The 16,626-nt window shown below is 58.2% G+C and overlaps 1 protein-coding gene across 7 annotated transcripts in view; it reads right to left on the reverse strand.

Moving 5' to 3' along the window:
• Pip5k1c (phosphatidylinositol-4-phosphate 5-kinase type 1 gamma) overlaps positions 1–16,626 on the reverse strand; it is a 28,704-nt gene that overhangs the window by 3,202 nt on the left and 8,876 nt on the right. For 2 of the 7 annotated variants that reach the window (XM_076919287.1, XM_076919290.1), the window contains exons 2-16: positions 11,764–11,795; positions 11,148–11,240; positions 10,647–10,777; positions 9,952–10,069; positions 8,793–8,945; positions 7,239–7,538; positions 5,624–5,829; positions 4,797–4,880; positions 4,502–4,550; positions 4,087–4,171; positions 3,600–3,761; positions 3,167–3,305; positions 3,027–3,059; positions 2,589–2,690; positions 1,682–1,787 (exon numbers count right to left, since the gene is read on the reverse strand). In XM_076919287.1, the coding sequence (XP_076775402.1) occupies positions 1,682–1,787; positions 2,589–2,690; positions 3,027–3,059; positions 3,167–3,305; positions 3,600–3,761; positions 4,087–4,171; positions 4,502–4,550; positions 4,797–4,880; positions 5,624–5,829; positions 7,239–7,538; positions 8,793–8,945; positions 9,952–10,069; positions 10,647–10,777; positions 11,148–11,240; positions 11,764–11,795 (1,793 nt within the window). The other 5 variants (XM_076919286.1, XM_076919285.1, XM_076919291.1 and 2 more) reach the window with 5 other exon arrangements.

Raw genomic sequence — 16,626 nt, forward strand, 5'->3', positions numbered from 1 at the left:
GAACCCCAGAGAGCCAGTCCTGGGCTGTCACCCTGCCTTCTGCTGGGCTTCCCAGTGGCAAGGAGACCAGTCCCAGGAGTGGGGCACAGAAGGGCCTCAGACCACAAGGCTGCAAATAGATCAAGGGGGTGGGGTGTCTCATCCCCTACCCCCAGCCAGATGCCAATGGTCTGTCTACCCTGCAGAGGGCAGCCTTGTACCCCCAACTTAGCCATCCCTGGCTCAATGAAATTGCAGATCCCGCTTCCACCTCTTAATGTGGGGGCGACAGACGGGCTGTGCAGCTCTGGGCAGGCCACTCTGCCTCTCTGGGCCTGGTACTTATTGTTGAAATGGAGGTAAGAGCCCCAGCTAGGAAGCCCACTGCAGCCCTGGGAGGTCACTCAGACTATGAGGATGGGTTCTTCTGAACCCTGTGCCCTTGTGGGTTCCTTGTGTGGCCTGAGCTACCATCTCTCCTCCTGTGAACTATGTGAGGGAGGGAAGGGCAGCTCCTGGCTCGGTGGTCCCTGTGGCACAGGGCCCAGCAACACTCACGCTTGGGTGATACCGGTGGGGCACACCCATGACGTGGCCGCAGATAAGTAGTTGAGGGAGTGGCGCTCGGGCCACAGCATGTCTCTGGTCTAGGCGGGGCTCAGCTGACCTACACTACAGCTGTGATTTCCCTCCATCACTTGAGAGAAGGGATGTGGGGTGCTGTGTTCTGGAGCCCCATCTCCACGCGTGGCGGGCTGTGGTCACTTACAGCGCCTGTGTGGTTTGGTGTCACGGCCCTCAGTTGGCGACGACCGGGAGAGAAAAGCCAGTATCTCCCATGAGCGAACTGGCCACACAGTGGGCCGGGCGGGAGGAAGGAAGAGAGGAGAGGGTAGAGGATGAAGCGGGAACCAGGCAGGGGTGCAGGTGGGCAGCTGAGCGGGCACAGGCACAGGCGACGGAAGCGGGGCGTGTGGCTGGGTCGGGGATCAGGCACCCCATAAGGCCAGAACCTAATCCAGGACACAGCCCTGGGCACTCCCCGGTCCAAACCAGCAACACGCACACACCCTTGGCCCAACAAGGGAGACGGAGTGTCTGAGCAGTTGGGAGCGGGAGCCTCACTGGAGTGCTTAGGGACAGTGGCTGGGTTAGTAAGGAGCAGTGAGGACCCCAGGTGGGAGAGGGCAACCCTAGACCCCAGATGAGGTTTCAGCACCAGGGTCAAGAGATGACACTGATAGTGCCAGCTGACCACCAGAGGGCTGCGGCAGCTCTGACCTGCTATGGGCACAGTCCTGTTCTGGGCCCGCAACCACTGTAAGTTTTTCTCCCCGTGGAGGACAGGGTCAGTCATGGATGGTCTCAGATCCGCAAGGCCTGGGCTGAACTAGCCTTGTCCATGAAGTGGCATGTCCCACCTCACAGAGTACACGGCATGGAGCTCTCCTGTCACTCGTCGGGTCCCTAGGCCCCACTATCATGAGTATCACCTCCCTCAGAAGGATGAAGCTTTCTCGTGGGCTCCCAGCTTGCCAGAGACACAGAGCCTCAGTCTTTGCTCAGGTGTCCCCATGGCCAAGAGGAGAAATGACACGGCCACCCAGAGTGACCACACCAGAGACAGCAGTTGTGACTATCCACAGGGGCCTTGAAGGCCAAGGGCAAAGGGGCCTGGGGGAGGGGTCATGGGGGAACTTACAAAATAGATGTCTGTGGAGGGGACATCCTCCTCATCTGAGGCCTGGCTGGCGGCGTCCACTTCCACGGTGGCTGCAGCTGATGCCCCAGATGGGGGAACCTCCACTCTGGAGACAGAACCGTGACGGTGAGAGATGGTTTTGTGCACAACCCGCCCTCCCAGTCCTAACGGGATCTACAAACTCTCTCCTTTCAGGGGACACTAGTTTTGGTTTTTGAGACAGGTGTCAACCCGTAACTGTCTGTGCTGCCCAGTTCTGTCAACTGGACACAAGCAGTCATCCTTGAAGAGGGACTGGTAATTGAGGAAAATGTCCCCCACCACACTGTCCTACACACGAGTCTACAGGGTATTTTCTTTCTTCTTTTACTCATTTTTACATTTATTTTGAAACAGGGTCTCTCAACATATCCCAGCTGTCCTAATGTCTCTGTAGACCAGGCTGGCCTCAAACTCAGAGACCCCCTGCCTCTGCCTCCTGAATGCTGGGATTAAAGTTGTGCTCCACCATACCCAGTCAGTGGGGCACTGTCTCTATTGGCTGATGTGGGAGGCCCGCCCACTGTGAGGGCGTGCCCTGCAGGAGGTCCTGGGTATGTAAAAACGCCTGCTGAGGCACCCTCCATGGTCAGTCAGTTTCAGCCCCAACTTCCCTTAGTGACCAGGTAACAAGCGTTACCAGTGGAAATAAACCCTTCCCTACCTAAATTAAGGTCATGGCAATTATCACAGTAACAAAAACCCTAGCTAAGACATCATCCTTTTGCCTCAGTGCTTGGGTGACAGGTGTGCACATACTGATTAGATCGCAGCCTTGAACTCAGCTTGGTGTCCCCTCCTGTTAAAAGCAGGCGGGGCTGGATAGGCCAGTGCAGCGTCAGCATCCTTGAATGAGGGGGACACTCACCCTGCACCCTGCTCCTTGGGGACCACAACCCCCACACCGCACACTGGCTCCACCTGCACAGTTATCTTCTGCAGGTCTTCCGCATGGGGCTCCTCCTGCGGCCTGCAGAGGACGGCCCAGCCTCAGTTTCCTCCCCGACCCCAGAGCTGCATGCAATTCCTGGTTCCCAGGGAGTCCTAGCCTGGGGTGGTCCCCCGGGGAGCAGCCGCTGGGTCCTGCTGAGGCCTGGAGTGCATTTGCAGCACAAGCAGGTGGCCAGCAGCCTGCAGCCCGAACGCTGGGGAGCTTGGCCCTGGTGTCTGGAGCTGAGATGCAGGAGGGTCTGAAGGTTCTGGAAGCCGGCCAGGCCTGTAGTGTCTGTGGGGTGAAGCCTGGAGCTCAGTGCCAGTGCTGCTGCCTGTTAGGTGGGTGGGGCCAATGGGGAAAGAAGGGGCTCACCGGCCATCCTGGCCTGAAGACTGCGTGCGCCGCCTGTGGGAAAGGCACAGAGGAGACGGGTACCTGGGTCAGCGCTGAGGTGGCACAGGCCTGTGTCGCCTGCTCCCAGCACCTGCTCCACCCGCCTGAACCCTGCCCACCTGTACCGGGGCTGCTCTGATGTGTCTGAAGGGGACCGCTCGGGGATGGAGAGGGAGGTGGATGACAGGGTGGTGGCGATGGAGGCTGTGGTGGCTTCCTCAAAGGATGGTGGGGTGCAGGGCAGGAGGTCAGGCCGGCCTGTGGAAGCAGCAAGCAGGAGCCTGTATGCCCGCAGCCCACCTCCCCTGCAACGCGGCTGCGCCTCTGGAGCTGCCCTTCTGCTGCAGCCCTTGTAAATGTCCTTCAGCCACCCCGTCCACTCTGGTCGGTCCCGCAGGACCTGCAGCCATTCCCTCCTCACCTCCCACTACCTCCTGGGCTCAGGCTGCCCTATGACCTCTGCATCCACTGTATGGCATGCCCCAGCCCACGTGCCCGGGTTCCTTCAAGGGCTGGCTTCCTGGGTGCCCAGAGCCCAGGTTGGCAGGTCACCTTCATCCTCCAGCGTGGGGTAGCTGCGGGCCCCCCGCAGGTCATACTGCACATCTTCTCTCTCACTGGGGATCTGGCTGGCTGAGAAGGCGGCAGTGGGCCCCAGGGGTTTGACAGCCAGCAGGGCACCACGCCCTTTCTTGGATGGAGAGGACTTCAGGGCTGCAGAGTCAGGCAGAAAGGGCAAGAGATTAATCCTGGGATGACCTCAGATCCCATGGCTTCCTGGCAGCATCTCTCCCTTCCTCCATCGTCTATGTCCTATGTTCCACCCTTCAGGACTGCGCAGGAGGCTGGGGGCAGGCCTGCCTGCCGGCCCCTCCCAATGTCCTGCTGCTGGGCCTGTGTGAACTGGGCACATGTGGACCATCTGGGCCCAAGCCCGCAGATTGGGGCTCACTGGAGCTTGCCTGGCTGGGCTCACTCTTCCCCCAACCCTAGGCAGGGACTCGCCGGCCCTTGTCCCTCCCCCACAGGTGATGCTCACAGGAGCTCTTCCGGAACACGGTGCTGCTCATGAACTTGAAGAAGCGCTCAGCATAGAAGCTGGGCCGGTGCACGGACACAGTGTCCTAGGAGAGCAGGAGAGAGGGGGTGAGGTCACACATGCGCACGCACACACGCACGCACACACACACGCACCAGCCTTGGCCAGCTCACCGCAGCACACACTCTGGACCCTTCTGCCAGGACTGTCCGTCCCAAAGACCCTTTGGAAAGTTTCTCTGTTCAAGCCTGGATTCTACGGGAGCCCTGAGCACTGGTGTGAGCGTTACTGAGGCAGGGGCTGCGGGCGCCTCGGCAGCTCAGCGCACTCCTGTGGAAGCCAGGCTGGAGGCTCGTGCTCAGCTCTATGACCCCTGCCCACGCTGGCCTCAGTGCAATCAATGAATGGCGCTCACCCCATCGTGGACGAGGGCCTTCCAGGTGTGTTCTAACTTCTTGATGAACCTGGGGACAGATGGGGCCCAGACTGTCAGCCCAGTGGCCCAATGCCAGCCTGGGGGGCAGGGCTCAGAGGAACCCACCAAGCTGGGCTGACAGGGGCAGAGTTAGGGCGGAACCCAGATGTAGCTGAAGACTGGGTGGGCTGGGGTCAAGAAGAGTGTAGGCAGGTGGGCGTGGCCAAGCAGCCTGGAGGGGTGTGGCCAGGTGGAAAGGCGAGTCTGGGTCGCCTGGTGGGCGTGGCCTGCGCACCTGTAGGACTGCAGAATGTCGATGATTCCGATGTGTAGGAGCAGTCGCTCCCCGCGCCCATTCACTGCTGGGATCCCACCCATCCTGCGCAGAGAGACTCGGATCAGCTGAACACAGGAGGGCTAGGCTCACAACTCTGGAGACCACCATGTTGGGAGCAGACAGGGCCAGAAGCTGCCCTGGGGCCCAGCCTGAGCAACCACAGCGGGGCTCCATGCAGACACACTACCAGGGCATGGCTGCCTCAAACATCCTAAGGTGCTGATGAAATGAGCCTGACCCATGAGGCCCAGTCCAGTTAGTGACCTTCCTCGACGTCTCAGTGGCCCCAAGCCCCGAAGCCACTGGCTCATCTCACTCCACACGAGACACACAGGCTCACCTGCTCCCTCCAGGGCCCCACGCAGATCCTACAAAGCCGAGATGGTGAGGACACAGTGCACAAGGCCTCTGCTCACCCCTGTCGCTCCCAGGCGAGCTGTGGCTTATCCCTAGGCCTGTGACTGACAGCTCTCCCTCCCACCTAGAGGGCAGGGCACCCTCCCTTTCAGGCCATGGTGTGCAGTAGATGAAGAGGGCACACGTGGCCTCCCGCTGGGCCACTGTAAAGCCCCTGGCCCTCTCTGTCCCACAGTCTCACCATGCTGCACCGGCTGGCCTGGAATTCATGAGATTCCCCTGCCTCTGTCTCTGCCCCAAGTGCTGGGATGTAAGTGTGCAGCACCATGCCCGGCTGCTCTGCCCCCTTGTGGCCGGGGTCTATAACTGCACATGTAGCCTTTTCACTGCATATGGATGGAGTGTGGGCTACAGTGAACACCACTTACGTGTCATCCGTCTCAATGGCCTCCCCACGGGCAGCTCCGCCCTGGATGGACTCCATGGCCGTGGAATACAGAGCCTTCTGGGCCACGGGCCGCTTCTCACCAGCCTTGCTCTGGGCGCCCTCAGCCTGGCGCTCGCGCTCCTGCTGGTCTATGTTGTGCACGCCCAGCAGCAGGCTGTAGTCCATTATCTTGAAGCTCTCCAACACCTGGCACCAGGGACACAGGTCAGGGGACAGGTGGTGCAGCCACCAACTCAAACAAAGTGGGGACCCAGCACCCTGGCAAAGGTGCCCAAGTGTTGTCAGGACCAACAGGGTCAGACTATTTCTCCTAGATAGGGGGCTTGGTCCTGGGGCTGGGGGTTGCAGCGTGACTCCCAGGGCTGGAAGCCAGAGCCGCTCAGGATAGGCAGAGGAGCCAAGAGGCCCCTGAGCTGGTCCTTCAGGGAGCCTGAGGGCTATGGACAGTGAACTCAGAAGACAGGGTACTGACTGCTGATGCAGGAGTCAGGAATTTAAGCGACTGCTTTTAGGTAGACCTTGTTGGGTGCACATCTTTAGCTCCAGCACTGGGGAGACAGGAAGGCAGAACTGTGTCTCTAGGTCCTGACTGGTCTATATAGCAAGTTCCAGGACAGCATGGGCTACGTGAGACCATCACAGGATGTAGCCCACCCACATGTGGCACTCCTCGCCTCAGCCTCCCAGCTGCAGAATGGCAGGCATGTGTTGCCACCCCTGGCTCAACCTTCCTTCAGTCTTCCTGCTGTGTCCTCTCCCCTCCACTTGTCCCCGCCACTCCTGAGATTCTTTCCAGAATCCCCAGGAGGCAGTAACTTCTCCTCACACCCTGGTCTCCCTCCACACTCTCTGCAGCGGCAGGATGGAGCCCTGGGCCCCCTCATAGAGGGCAGGGTCTCAACCCTCTGAGCTGTTTACCCGCTAATTTCTTTTTACAAATTTACTTTTTACTTTTTTACTATTCGTTTTATGTCCTGCTTACTGCCTCCCTCCTGGTCACCACCTCACACAATCCTTCCCCACTTCCCTTCTCCTCTGAGCGGGTGGGGGGTCCCCCTCTGTATCCCCCACACACATACACTTCAAGTCTCTGAGATACTAGGCACTTTCTCTCCCATTGAGGTCAGACAAGGCAGCCCAGCTAGAAGAACAAATCCCACAGACAGGCCACAGTTTTGGGGACAGACCCTGCTCCAGTTGCTCAGGAGCTACACAAAGGCCAAGCTGCCCGCCTGCTACGTGAGGGGGAGGCCTGGGTCCAGCTTGTGTATGTCCTTGGCTGGTGGCTCAGACTCTGAGAGCCCCAAGGGTCCAGGTTAGTTGGCTGTTGATCTTCCTGTAAAGTTCAACTCCTTGTTTTTTTTGTGTGTGGTGCTGGGGACCAAGGCCAGCCCAGCCCTGTGCTACCTAAACACCAACCCCATCTTCATTTTCTGTATGGGGACAGCTTAACTTATCCAAGCTTTGACCCTAGCCTGAGTGATTCTCCTGCCTCAGCTTCCCAAGTGCTGGGACAATAGGAACCACCAACAGGAACTGGTTCCACTCCTGAGCATGCACTGGCAGCTCTGGGTGAGGGCGGGGCCGAGGCTTACCAGGCAGTCTCTCTGCAACGTCTTGACCAGGGCGCTGAAGGTGTCTGAGTCCAGCAGCAGCCCTTCAGGCATGTCCTGCATGAAGTCCAGGTCCTTGTAGGTGGGCAGACTCTTCTCCTTCTCCTTCTTGCTGGCCCTGCGCTTGTACGTGGAGCCCTTGAGGTCGAATTTGAGGTGCATCTTGACGACACGGGGCAGTACATTGTTCATAACCACCACACGGATGTTCTTGCCCCCGGACTGCACGCAGTACAGCCCGTAGAACTTGGGCAGCAGCGTCCGTGGGTTCTGGTTGAGGTTCTGTAGGGTGAAAGTACAAGGAGGTCAGTGGATGACCAAGGTCCGGCTTGATCCTCAGATCTCAGAAGAGTTGGGGATGGCTTCCCGACTGACTGTCCATCTGCACTCCACCCCAGCCCCTCACTGGGGATTCTAGGCGGGGCTCCACCCTGACCACGACCCCAGCCCCTCACTGGGGATTCTAGGCGGGGCTCTACCCTGACCACGACCCCAGTCCCCTCATTGGTTTTCATCTTTTGATTTTTGTTTGGTTTTTGAAGTCAGGGTTTCTCTGTGTAGCCCTGGCTGTCCTGGAACTCACTCTGTAGACCAGGCTGGCCTTGAACTCAGATCTGATAAGTGCTGGAACTAAAGATGCATACCAACACTATCTGGCTCTGTTCTAGCTGTTTTTATTTTATGTGCAGGAGTGTTTGCCTACATGTGTGAATATGCATGTTGTGTGTGCGCCTGGTGCCCAGAGGCCAGAAATGGGCACCAGATCCCTTTGACCCAGGGCTGTGGGCAGCTGCAAGCCGACCTTGGGTGTTGAGAACTGAGGCCAGGTCCTCTGTGAGAGCAGCTGGTACTCTAACCACTGGGTTACGTCCCCGTTCCTTTGTTTGCAGACAGGGTGTCAGTCCGCAGTTGCTCTGTCTCAGCACAGCTGCTCCTTGTCATTTACTAGTGTGTATGTGCACACAGGCGCATGACTGTGTGACACAGCGGCAGAGCACACATGTACAAGTCAGGAATCACTTCTTTCCTTATACTGTGTTTTCCTGTGATGTAGTCTGCTCTATCAGGCCAGGGACCGGCGCCTTTCCTTGAGCTGCCCTTGGCCAAAGCTCGTGTCTGGAATCTCTCCATGCTATCTGAGGGCCAGAGCTCTCATCCCATGCCAGGCACACAGTCATTGGCTCCTGAGCTCAGGACATTTGGGGTCCCACTTGGGCATCATTCAGTGGAAGAATGAGCTATCCAGGGTGGTCACATGACACTCTTGGTCCATTCCAGCTGGGACTGGAAGTCTGGTCCTGTTTACTGGAAGAGGCCCTGCACCACTGGCCTTTCATAAGTGGTCTGTGCCCATGGCTCACTGCATCCATGGCCCTCGTGCTCCTGAGGACATGCTCCTGTGAGCCTGAAGGGCGTGGCACAGTGGAAGGACGAGGTGGGCATTCCTGCACACTTCCCCATGCTGGAGCCTGTGAGAACGTTCTAGAAGCCCAGCTCCCTCCCACTCCTGCCCCCACCCCGCCCCGCCCTGCGCACCATGTAGTAGCCAGGCAGCAGCTTCTGCAGGAACTCCGCCTCCTTGTGCATGACAGTCTTGATGATGAACTCGTCATCGCTGGTGACGTAGAAGACGGAGCCACTGGCACCGGGGTTGGAGAGCTCGATGAGTGGCTCATTGCACAGCGAGTACTGCAGGGCAGAGCAGAGGCCGGAAGCGTGAGGGGGTGTGGCTCTGTCTGCCCCACCCCCAAGCGCGTGAGTGCACTGTGTAAGGACAGTGCTTTGAGAACTGCTCTGTACATGGCTGACAGTGGGCACACTTCTCTCCCTCCTACCTACACCCTACTTGGAAACTCTGTGTGAGAGCCACAACCCAGCAGCCATGCTGCATCACGGGCCACTTCCAAGGTGGAGGCTGTGTGCACGCAGGCCTCAGCCCACAGGCATTTTCCTTTCCCACTTCTTGCCAGCTGGCATTCATGTGCCATCTCTGTACGTCAGTCTTCCCCACACTCCAGGGGGACGCTGACGCGTAGGGACACATGTCTAAGCCATGTTGCACCAGTTCCCCAGCCAGGCCATCTGTCTGTCCTTTCTCCACCCACTGTGGTGAGCCATATATATCTCTGAAAGGCAGGGACGCCCACACCTGGCTGCAATCCTCTCCTGCACTGCTGGACCTGTAGTATCATGGTCACTGGGTGGTACAGGACCCTCCTGGGAACTGACCGAGGAGCATGCCCTGTGTCTGTGCCCCAAGTTCACTTCTCCCAGGACCTCTTGACTGAACATGCCCTAGGCCTGAAGTCCCAGCTGCTCTTTCTGGATGAATCCACAGCCTCCTGGAAACTGTGACCAACTCAACAGGAGTCAGTAAACAAGAACCAGAAAAAGCACAACAGGGCAGGCTGCCATGAGAAGGCCCACGGTGACAGGGTCAAGCCAGACCCATGGCTGAAGACTTGGTCCCCAGTGTGTGCTCATGGGTAGTTTGGAGCTCAGAAGATGTGAGGTCACAGGGAGGTGTGTCCTTAAAGGAGTCGCTCGCGGACCTCCGTCTCCCTGATCTGCCCATCTGAGCCAGCAGAACAGAACAGTACACTCCTGGCCCCGGGCGTGGGAGGTGGCGTGCAGTGCTGTTTGCAGGCTTCAGCCTGGGGAAGCTCGTTACTTGGTGATGCTGACCGATACTTACCAAGTAATCATCCGGCCGGATGCCGAAGAGCTCCCGGAAGTAGCGGAAGGCAACAGGTGCGTAGGTCTTAAAGCGGAAATCCTGGAAGTGGTGGGCGGGGGTGAGGTTGCTTCCTTCGCTGCAGAGGACGCAGGGGAGAGCTGTGAGGGACGGTGGCTTTTTTGGGTGCCTCTCCCCATGTGTCCCATACACAACCCCACAGACAACTTGGGGCTGCTGCTTACTGTGGATATTCTGACCGGCTTCCGGATACACCCAACAATCCCCCCTCCCTTCCCTGAATGCACATGGAGGTCAGAGGTCAATGCCCTTCCACCTCATTTTCTGAAGATTGCTTGTGTGGCCATGAAGTCTCTGCTTCCCTTGCACTGAGGTTAGAGACAAGCACCAAGCCCGGCTTTTGAGTGGGTTTTGGGGCCAGAACCTGGAACCACATGCAGCCAGCTACACTCATGAGACCAGCTTTGGCCAAGGAGATGCAAGCAGGGCAGACACCATGCGTGTCTCCTCCTGCAGCTAAAATACTCATAGGCAGGAGCACAACCAGCCTTGCTGGTAACAGACAGCACACTCAGAATCCAGCCATAAAGGGTGGCACTGTGGTAGCAGGGTAGCACTGTGGTGGCAGGGTGCACTGTGGTGCCAGGGTGGCACTGTGGTGCCAGGGCGCACTGTGGTGCGGTGACAGGGCCTACCTGGGAAAGAAGATGCTCTCCACCACGTAGAAGTCCTGCATGAGCACATCACGCTCTGGCTTGGAGCTGAGGTTGCCCACCGTGTAGCCGATCCCCAGCTGGATGGCACCCTTCAGGGTGGACGAGGTGGTCTGTGGGGAGGTGTGGTGGCATCAGGACCCTGGAGGCCTCTTTGTGCTGCGCAGCCCCCCACGTCCCACCCTCGTGCTGCACTGGGGAGATCTGGCTGGCAGCCACCTTCCATAGCCATACTGAACAGGGGCTCCACAACAGAAGTGAATTCGGGGTGCAGAGCTCAGAGGGATGGGGTGACACAATGCTCCTAGGACTGCACAGCAGGGACTGTGTCGCATCTATCACGGCTAACACTTTAACAGACTGGATGGTGCTGCCTCCCAACAAGCCTCCCATCCTGCAGAAAGCCCGTGGGCCCTGGTGCCCGTAGGAGCTGTGGGCCAGCCACGGGGCCCCCTTCCCAGTCCCCACATCTGTCTCGGCTACCTTCTTATACGTAGTCTCTCCAGACGCATCCACGCCTCGATGGCCCAGCTTCTTCCCATGGCCAGGGCCTGGCTGCCCTGTCACCAAGGGGGCCTGGGGAACAGGGGCCAAAATCAGTTTGGAAAAGTAGCCAGAAGGTTCTGGAAGTGCAGAAGCAGAGGGCTTGGGAGGCGGAGGTTGTTGTGCTGTGTGGACTGGGGCATCACAAGGGCCAAGCTGCCTGTGGTTCTCTACACCTGCCACCAGGGGGCACACTGTTCCCAGTAACGCAAATTATCCCCAATGTCATCCTCAGGACACTAGAGCCTAGCCCCCTCTCCTGAAAGGTCTGCAGGCTCCGGGGTGTCCCTGGGACCCTCCCCTTCTGAGGGCCTGAGGAAAAACTGTCCCACCATGGACTCAGGACTGTCAAATGCCAGGTGGTGGTGTCCTCAACACCAGGCTCAGGTGGCCTCTTGCTGTGCGGACAGTGACGCGACCGGCCGCCCCCGACACACACACAATACTGCTCTCCCTGCCTGACACACTCAACAGTGTTTGGGTCCAGAGAAGTGCTGTGCACAGCCTAGCACACGCAGCAGCACGTCAGCTCACACCTCCTCGGGCAGGGACTCACCTCTGCAAGGCCAGGCTTCTTCTGGGTCATACCTGGAGAGGAAGGGCACAGTCAGTATGGAGGCTGCAGGTACAGGCCAGACCTTCCTCAGTCTCTCTCCATCTTGCTTTCTGTTTTGCTTGTTTGGTTTGGTTTTTCGAGACAGGGTTTCTCTGTGTAGCCCTGGCTGTCCTGGAACTCACTCTGTAGACCAGGCTGGCCTCGAACTCACAGAGATCCTCCTGCCTCTGCCTCCTGAGGGCTGGGATTAAAGGCGTGCGCCACCTCAGCTGGCCGTACCTTTGGTTTAGTGTCAGGCTCTGTTACTGAGCTCACTGTTACTAGGCTGCCTGGCATCTGTTAGCCACAGCAATCCCCCTGCCTCCATCTCCCCAGTGCTGGGTTAACAGTTGTGTGGCTTACTCAACTTTTTACCTGGGTACTAGGGAGTCAAACTTAGTTCCTCTCACTTGTGTAGTAAGCCCTTTATCCACTGAGCCACCCCGTTCCAGGCTGTGTGCCTGTGCCCAGGGGTGACTTCTTCTCCTGCCCTGGGGTGGTATTTCATTCCCACCTCAGGCTCACTGGGGTGCCTGGATCACAGACAGAGACGGGACCAGGTACTGGGTCTGCATAAGTTTCAAACCCAGCGCTGGGTGGACTGTGCGCAGCGCTGGTGACCCACGGTCCGAGGACCACAGAGGGTCGCAGGGACTCACAGAAAGTGCTAGAACCTGACCTGGTATTTGCCTTGGCCTCTCTGTAGTGAACAGTCTGTGGTTCTGTGTCTGGAACCCAGAGATGACTCTTGGGGAGACAAGTGGTCACAGTCCCTGTGGGCCATGGAGGCCTGACCTGAGTCACTGAAGCAATGGTGGCAGTGACTGGGCTAGGAGTCTCTCACGGTCTCATGGGAGACACTTGCGGACGGAAAGATGGGTGTTGGAATGAGGGTGATTCTGTTACCTAGCCCGGTGTTACTGCTGGTTCCTCAGGGGAGGTAGGGACTATGTATGACCTAAGAGATGCAGGCTCCCAGTGCACAGGATGGGCCTGTAACAGATGTTCTGCACAGCTGGATACAGGAACACCACAACCACAGGACACTCTGATCCTGACCCTGACAGGGAATGGGGACCATGGCGGCTGTATAAGGGTGATGGTGGGTAACTTTTCAGTCATTTTGATGGCAAGGCTCTATTAGCTGACCCAGTGTCTGTCTTCACAGTGGATCTGCATCTGGGACATGGAGATCAAGGTACAGGAGAGGGAGGAGGTTGGGTGAATGGAGGCCAAGGTCTAGAACTTGTGCGAGCTCCCTGGGGCAGGAAGGAAGAATTCAGCTGTGCTGGCAGCAGCTCTCAGGGCTGCAGGTGACATTCTGAGGTTCCGAGTTACCTGCCCCACCTGTAGCCAAGCACAGACCCTACATGGACCATGGGCTGCGACCTCACTGGCTGAAACATGGGAGTCAAGACAGCCCCTGTGGAGGGGGTCAGGAGGGGGACAGAGACACTCGGTGGCCCTGGCACAGCTCAGACTCTCTCAGCCAATTGTCTTCTGAGAGAGCAGCCCTGTTTTCCAGGAAATTATGTTTAAAAATAGTCAGGGAGGAGGGGAGGCGGGGGCACTAGCTGGCTCTGGGTGCAGTGCGTGAGGCCGTCAGCCCACGTCTGCCGGTGACACCCAGGCAAGTGGCAACTGTACCTACAGGGGCCATGCAATGACCCCTCAAGCTTCAGGCCAATGTCTGCTGCCTCACGGCTGTGTGACCTTGGGTGAGTTTATGGCGGGTTTCTCCTGGGGAGGTTGGAAGCTGTGTCCCCATCATCACAAGTACCTCACCATTACACAGACACGGGCTACAATTGCAGGCCGCCCGGGGCCACCACCCAGGCCACTCCATCTTCATAAGCCTATCCATAGCCTGCAGACAGGTGATCTACAGTGACATGACCAGGGCACAGAGAGGCCTGGGGTACAGGAAAGGGGCTGAAACAGAAAGGAGACAGAAACTCCGGCCAGGGAGGTCCCAGGCCCTCGCCCCTGACCCTGCTATCACTGTGGGCATGGGGGGGGGGGCTGTCCATTAGCTCAGCCCAGACTGCTGACTGGACTGGGCGATATGGAGGCCTCCTGTCCTACTCCCCTCCTCCCCGCCCCCCGCCCTGGCACAGCTGTCCTCTGTAGCTCCCTCTGCCAGACTCCTGCAAGGCTCTCCCACTGTGGAACGAGACCCTCCCACGCCAAGGCCACACTGCTCAACTGTTCAGAGCCTGGTGGCTGACGGCTCCCACGCAGGACAGGTAACCTGCTCTGTCTCCGAGATGAGGCCTGGGCAGGGAAGGAGACACCCTCTAAAGAGCCGGCACACGGTCCTGGTAGCCCTCTGTCTCCACACACACTCTCGGGAGCGGGCATAGGTGCACACACAAGTACGGCGTGGAGCTTCTGCATCGGAGATGCCTGTTACGCAGCAGCAGCAGACAGAGACATGGTGGCTGTGCCGACACTCCACAGCACATGCTTCACCTGGAGACCTACACACTGGAGCGTCACGCAGCCAAGAACAGGAGGGGGGTGACACAGAGGACCCAGACAAGAAAGCCACACAGTGTCTGTGACAGGCTGTGCCCAGGGTGGGCGAGCACTGAAAGGCTGCATGTGTTTGCTAATGGATGCCTTATACAAAGAAGGCCTCCTCGGAGAGATGGACCGTTCTGGAACTATGTAAATTACCTGGCTGCATAATCTGAAGATCACACAGGTTTGTATACCTTAAATAATAATCCCTAGAGTCTACCAGTTATAGCTTAAAATCCCCAAGTCAGAATGTAGACGTGAGTGTCCATGTCGGTAAAGACGTCACTTCTATCACAGGCCTCATGGGACCTCCGACTCCATCTGTCACAGAGCTCGGGCCCTGGCCTCTGAGTGGCCGGGATCAGGGTGCTGTGTCCAAACATCGCAGACACCTACCAACTTCCCCTCCCATCTGCTCAGGGCGTGCAGACCCAGCAGGTGACGGCCCCACCCCACCTCTGCAGTGTGTGAGAGACAGGCCAGGGGCTCTCTTCAAGAGAAAGCTCAGCTTTCTGAGCAACAAACAGGTCCAAAAGGCTGCTGGCCACATCCTCATGCTTCTGAGAGTGTGTGCCACCCTCACACTCTCATATGTGATGCTGGGGATAGTTGTGAGCACGCAGACTTGTGGGGTTTCATGATCTTTCTGCTACAGACAATTTAAGGGACTTTAGGATTGTCTGAGTGATTTAGTCCCATGTGAAGAACCACCTGATCCATATGGGCCTCCAAAACCTTGCACCAGAAACAAACTACTGAAGAGAACTGGGTGCCGTATATTCCAGAGACACAGCAGGGCATGCATGGCACCCTGGCTTCTGTCCCCAGAACTACAAAAAGAAAAAGAAAAAAGAAGGGATGGAGGAAGAGGCAGAGGAAGACTTGGAGGGCAAAAGAGAGGAGGAGATGGAGGAGAAGATGAGGGAGGAGATGGAGGAGATGGGGGAGGAGATGGAGGAGATGGGGGAGGAGATGGAGGAGGAGATGGGGGAGGAGATGGAGGAGGAGAAGGGGGAGGAGATGGAGGAGATGGGGAGATGGGGGAGGAGATGGGGGAGATGGGGGAGAAGATGGAGGAGATGGGGGAGGAGATGGAGGAGGAGATGGAGGAGATGGGGGAGGAGATGGGGGAGGAGATGGAGGAGGAGATGGAGGAGATGGGGGAGGAGATGGGGGAGGAGATGGAGGAGATGGGGGAGGAGATGGGGGAGGAGATGGGGAGGAGATGGAGGAGGAGATGGGGGAGGAGATGGGGGAGGAGATGAAGGAGGAGATGGGGGAGGGGATGGAGGAGGAGATGAGGGAGAAGATGAAGGAGATGAGGGAGGAGATGAGGGAGGGGATGGAGGAGATGGAGGAGGAGAAGGGGTAGGAGATGGAGGAGATGAGGAGATGAGGGAGGAGATGGAGGAGGAGATAGAGGAGATGGGGAGGAGATGGAGGAGATGGGGGAGATGAAGGAGATGGGGGAGGAGATGAGGGAGGAGATGGAGGAGGAGATGACGGAGATGGGGAGGAGAAGGAGGAGGAGATGGAGGAGATGGGGGAGGAGATGAGGGAGGAGATGAGGGAGGGGATGGAGGAGATGAGGGAGATGAAGGAGATGGGGGAGGAGATGAGGGAGGAGATGAGGGAGGAGATGGAGGAGGAGAAGGGGAGGAGATGGAGAAGATGGGAAAGGAGATGGAGGAGGAGATGGGGGAGGAGATGGAGGAGGAGATGAGGGAGATGGGGGAGGAGATGAGGGAGATGGGGGAGGAGATGGAGGAGGAGATGAGGAGATGAGGGAGGAGATGGGGAGGAGATGGAGGAGATGGGGGAGGAGATGGGGGAGGAGAGGGAGGAGATGGGGGAGGGGATGGAGGAGATGGAGGAGAAGATGGGGGAGGAGATGGAGAAGATGAGGGAGGGGATGGAGGAGGAGATGAGGGAGATGAAGGAGATGGGGGAGGACATGGGGGAGGAGGGAGGAGATGAGAGAGGAGATGAGGGAGATGGAGGAGATGGGGGAGGAGATGGGGGAGATGGGGAGGAGATGGGGGAGATGAGGGAGGAGATGAAGATGAGGGAGGGGATGGAGGAGGAGATGGGGGAGATGGGGGAGGAGATGGAGGAGGAGATGAGGAGATGAGGGAGGAGATGGGGAGGAGATGGAGGAGATGGGGGAGGAGATGGGGGAGGAGAGGGAGGAGATGGGGGAGGAGAAGGGGGAGGAGATGGAGGAGATGGGGGAGGAGATGGGGAGGAGATGGGGGAGGAGAGGGAGGAGATGGGGAGGAGATGGAGGAGATGGGGGAGGGG

This window comes from Arvicanthis niloticus, chromosome 22 (assembly GCF_011762505.2).
Source record: "Arvicanthis niloticus isolate mArvNil1 chromosome 22, mArvNil1.pat.X, whole genome shotgun sequence".
NCBI classification, from domain to species: Eukaryota; Metazoa; Chordata; class Mammalia; order Rodentia; family Muridae; genus Arvicanthis; species Arvicanthis niloticus.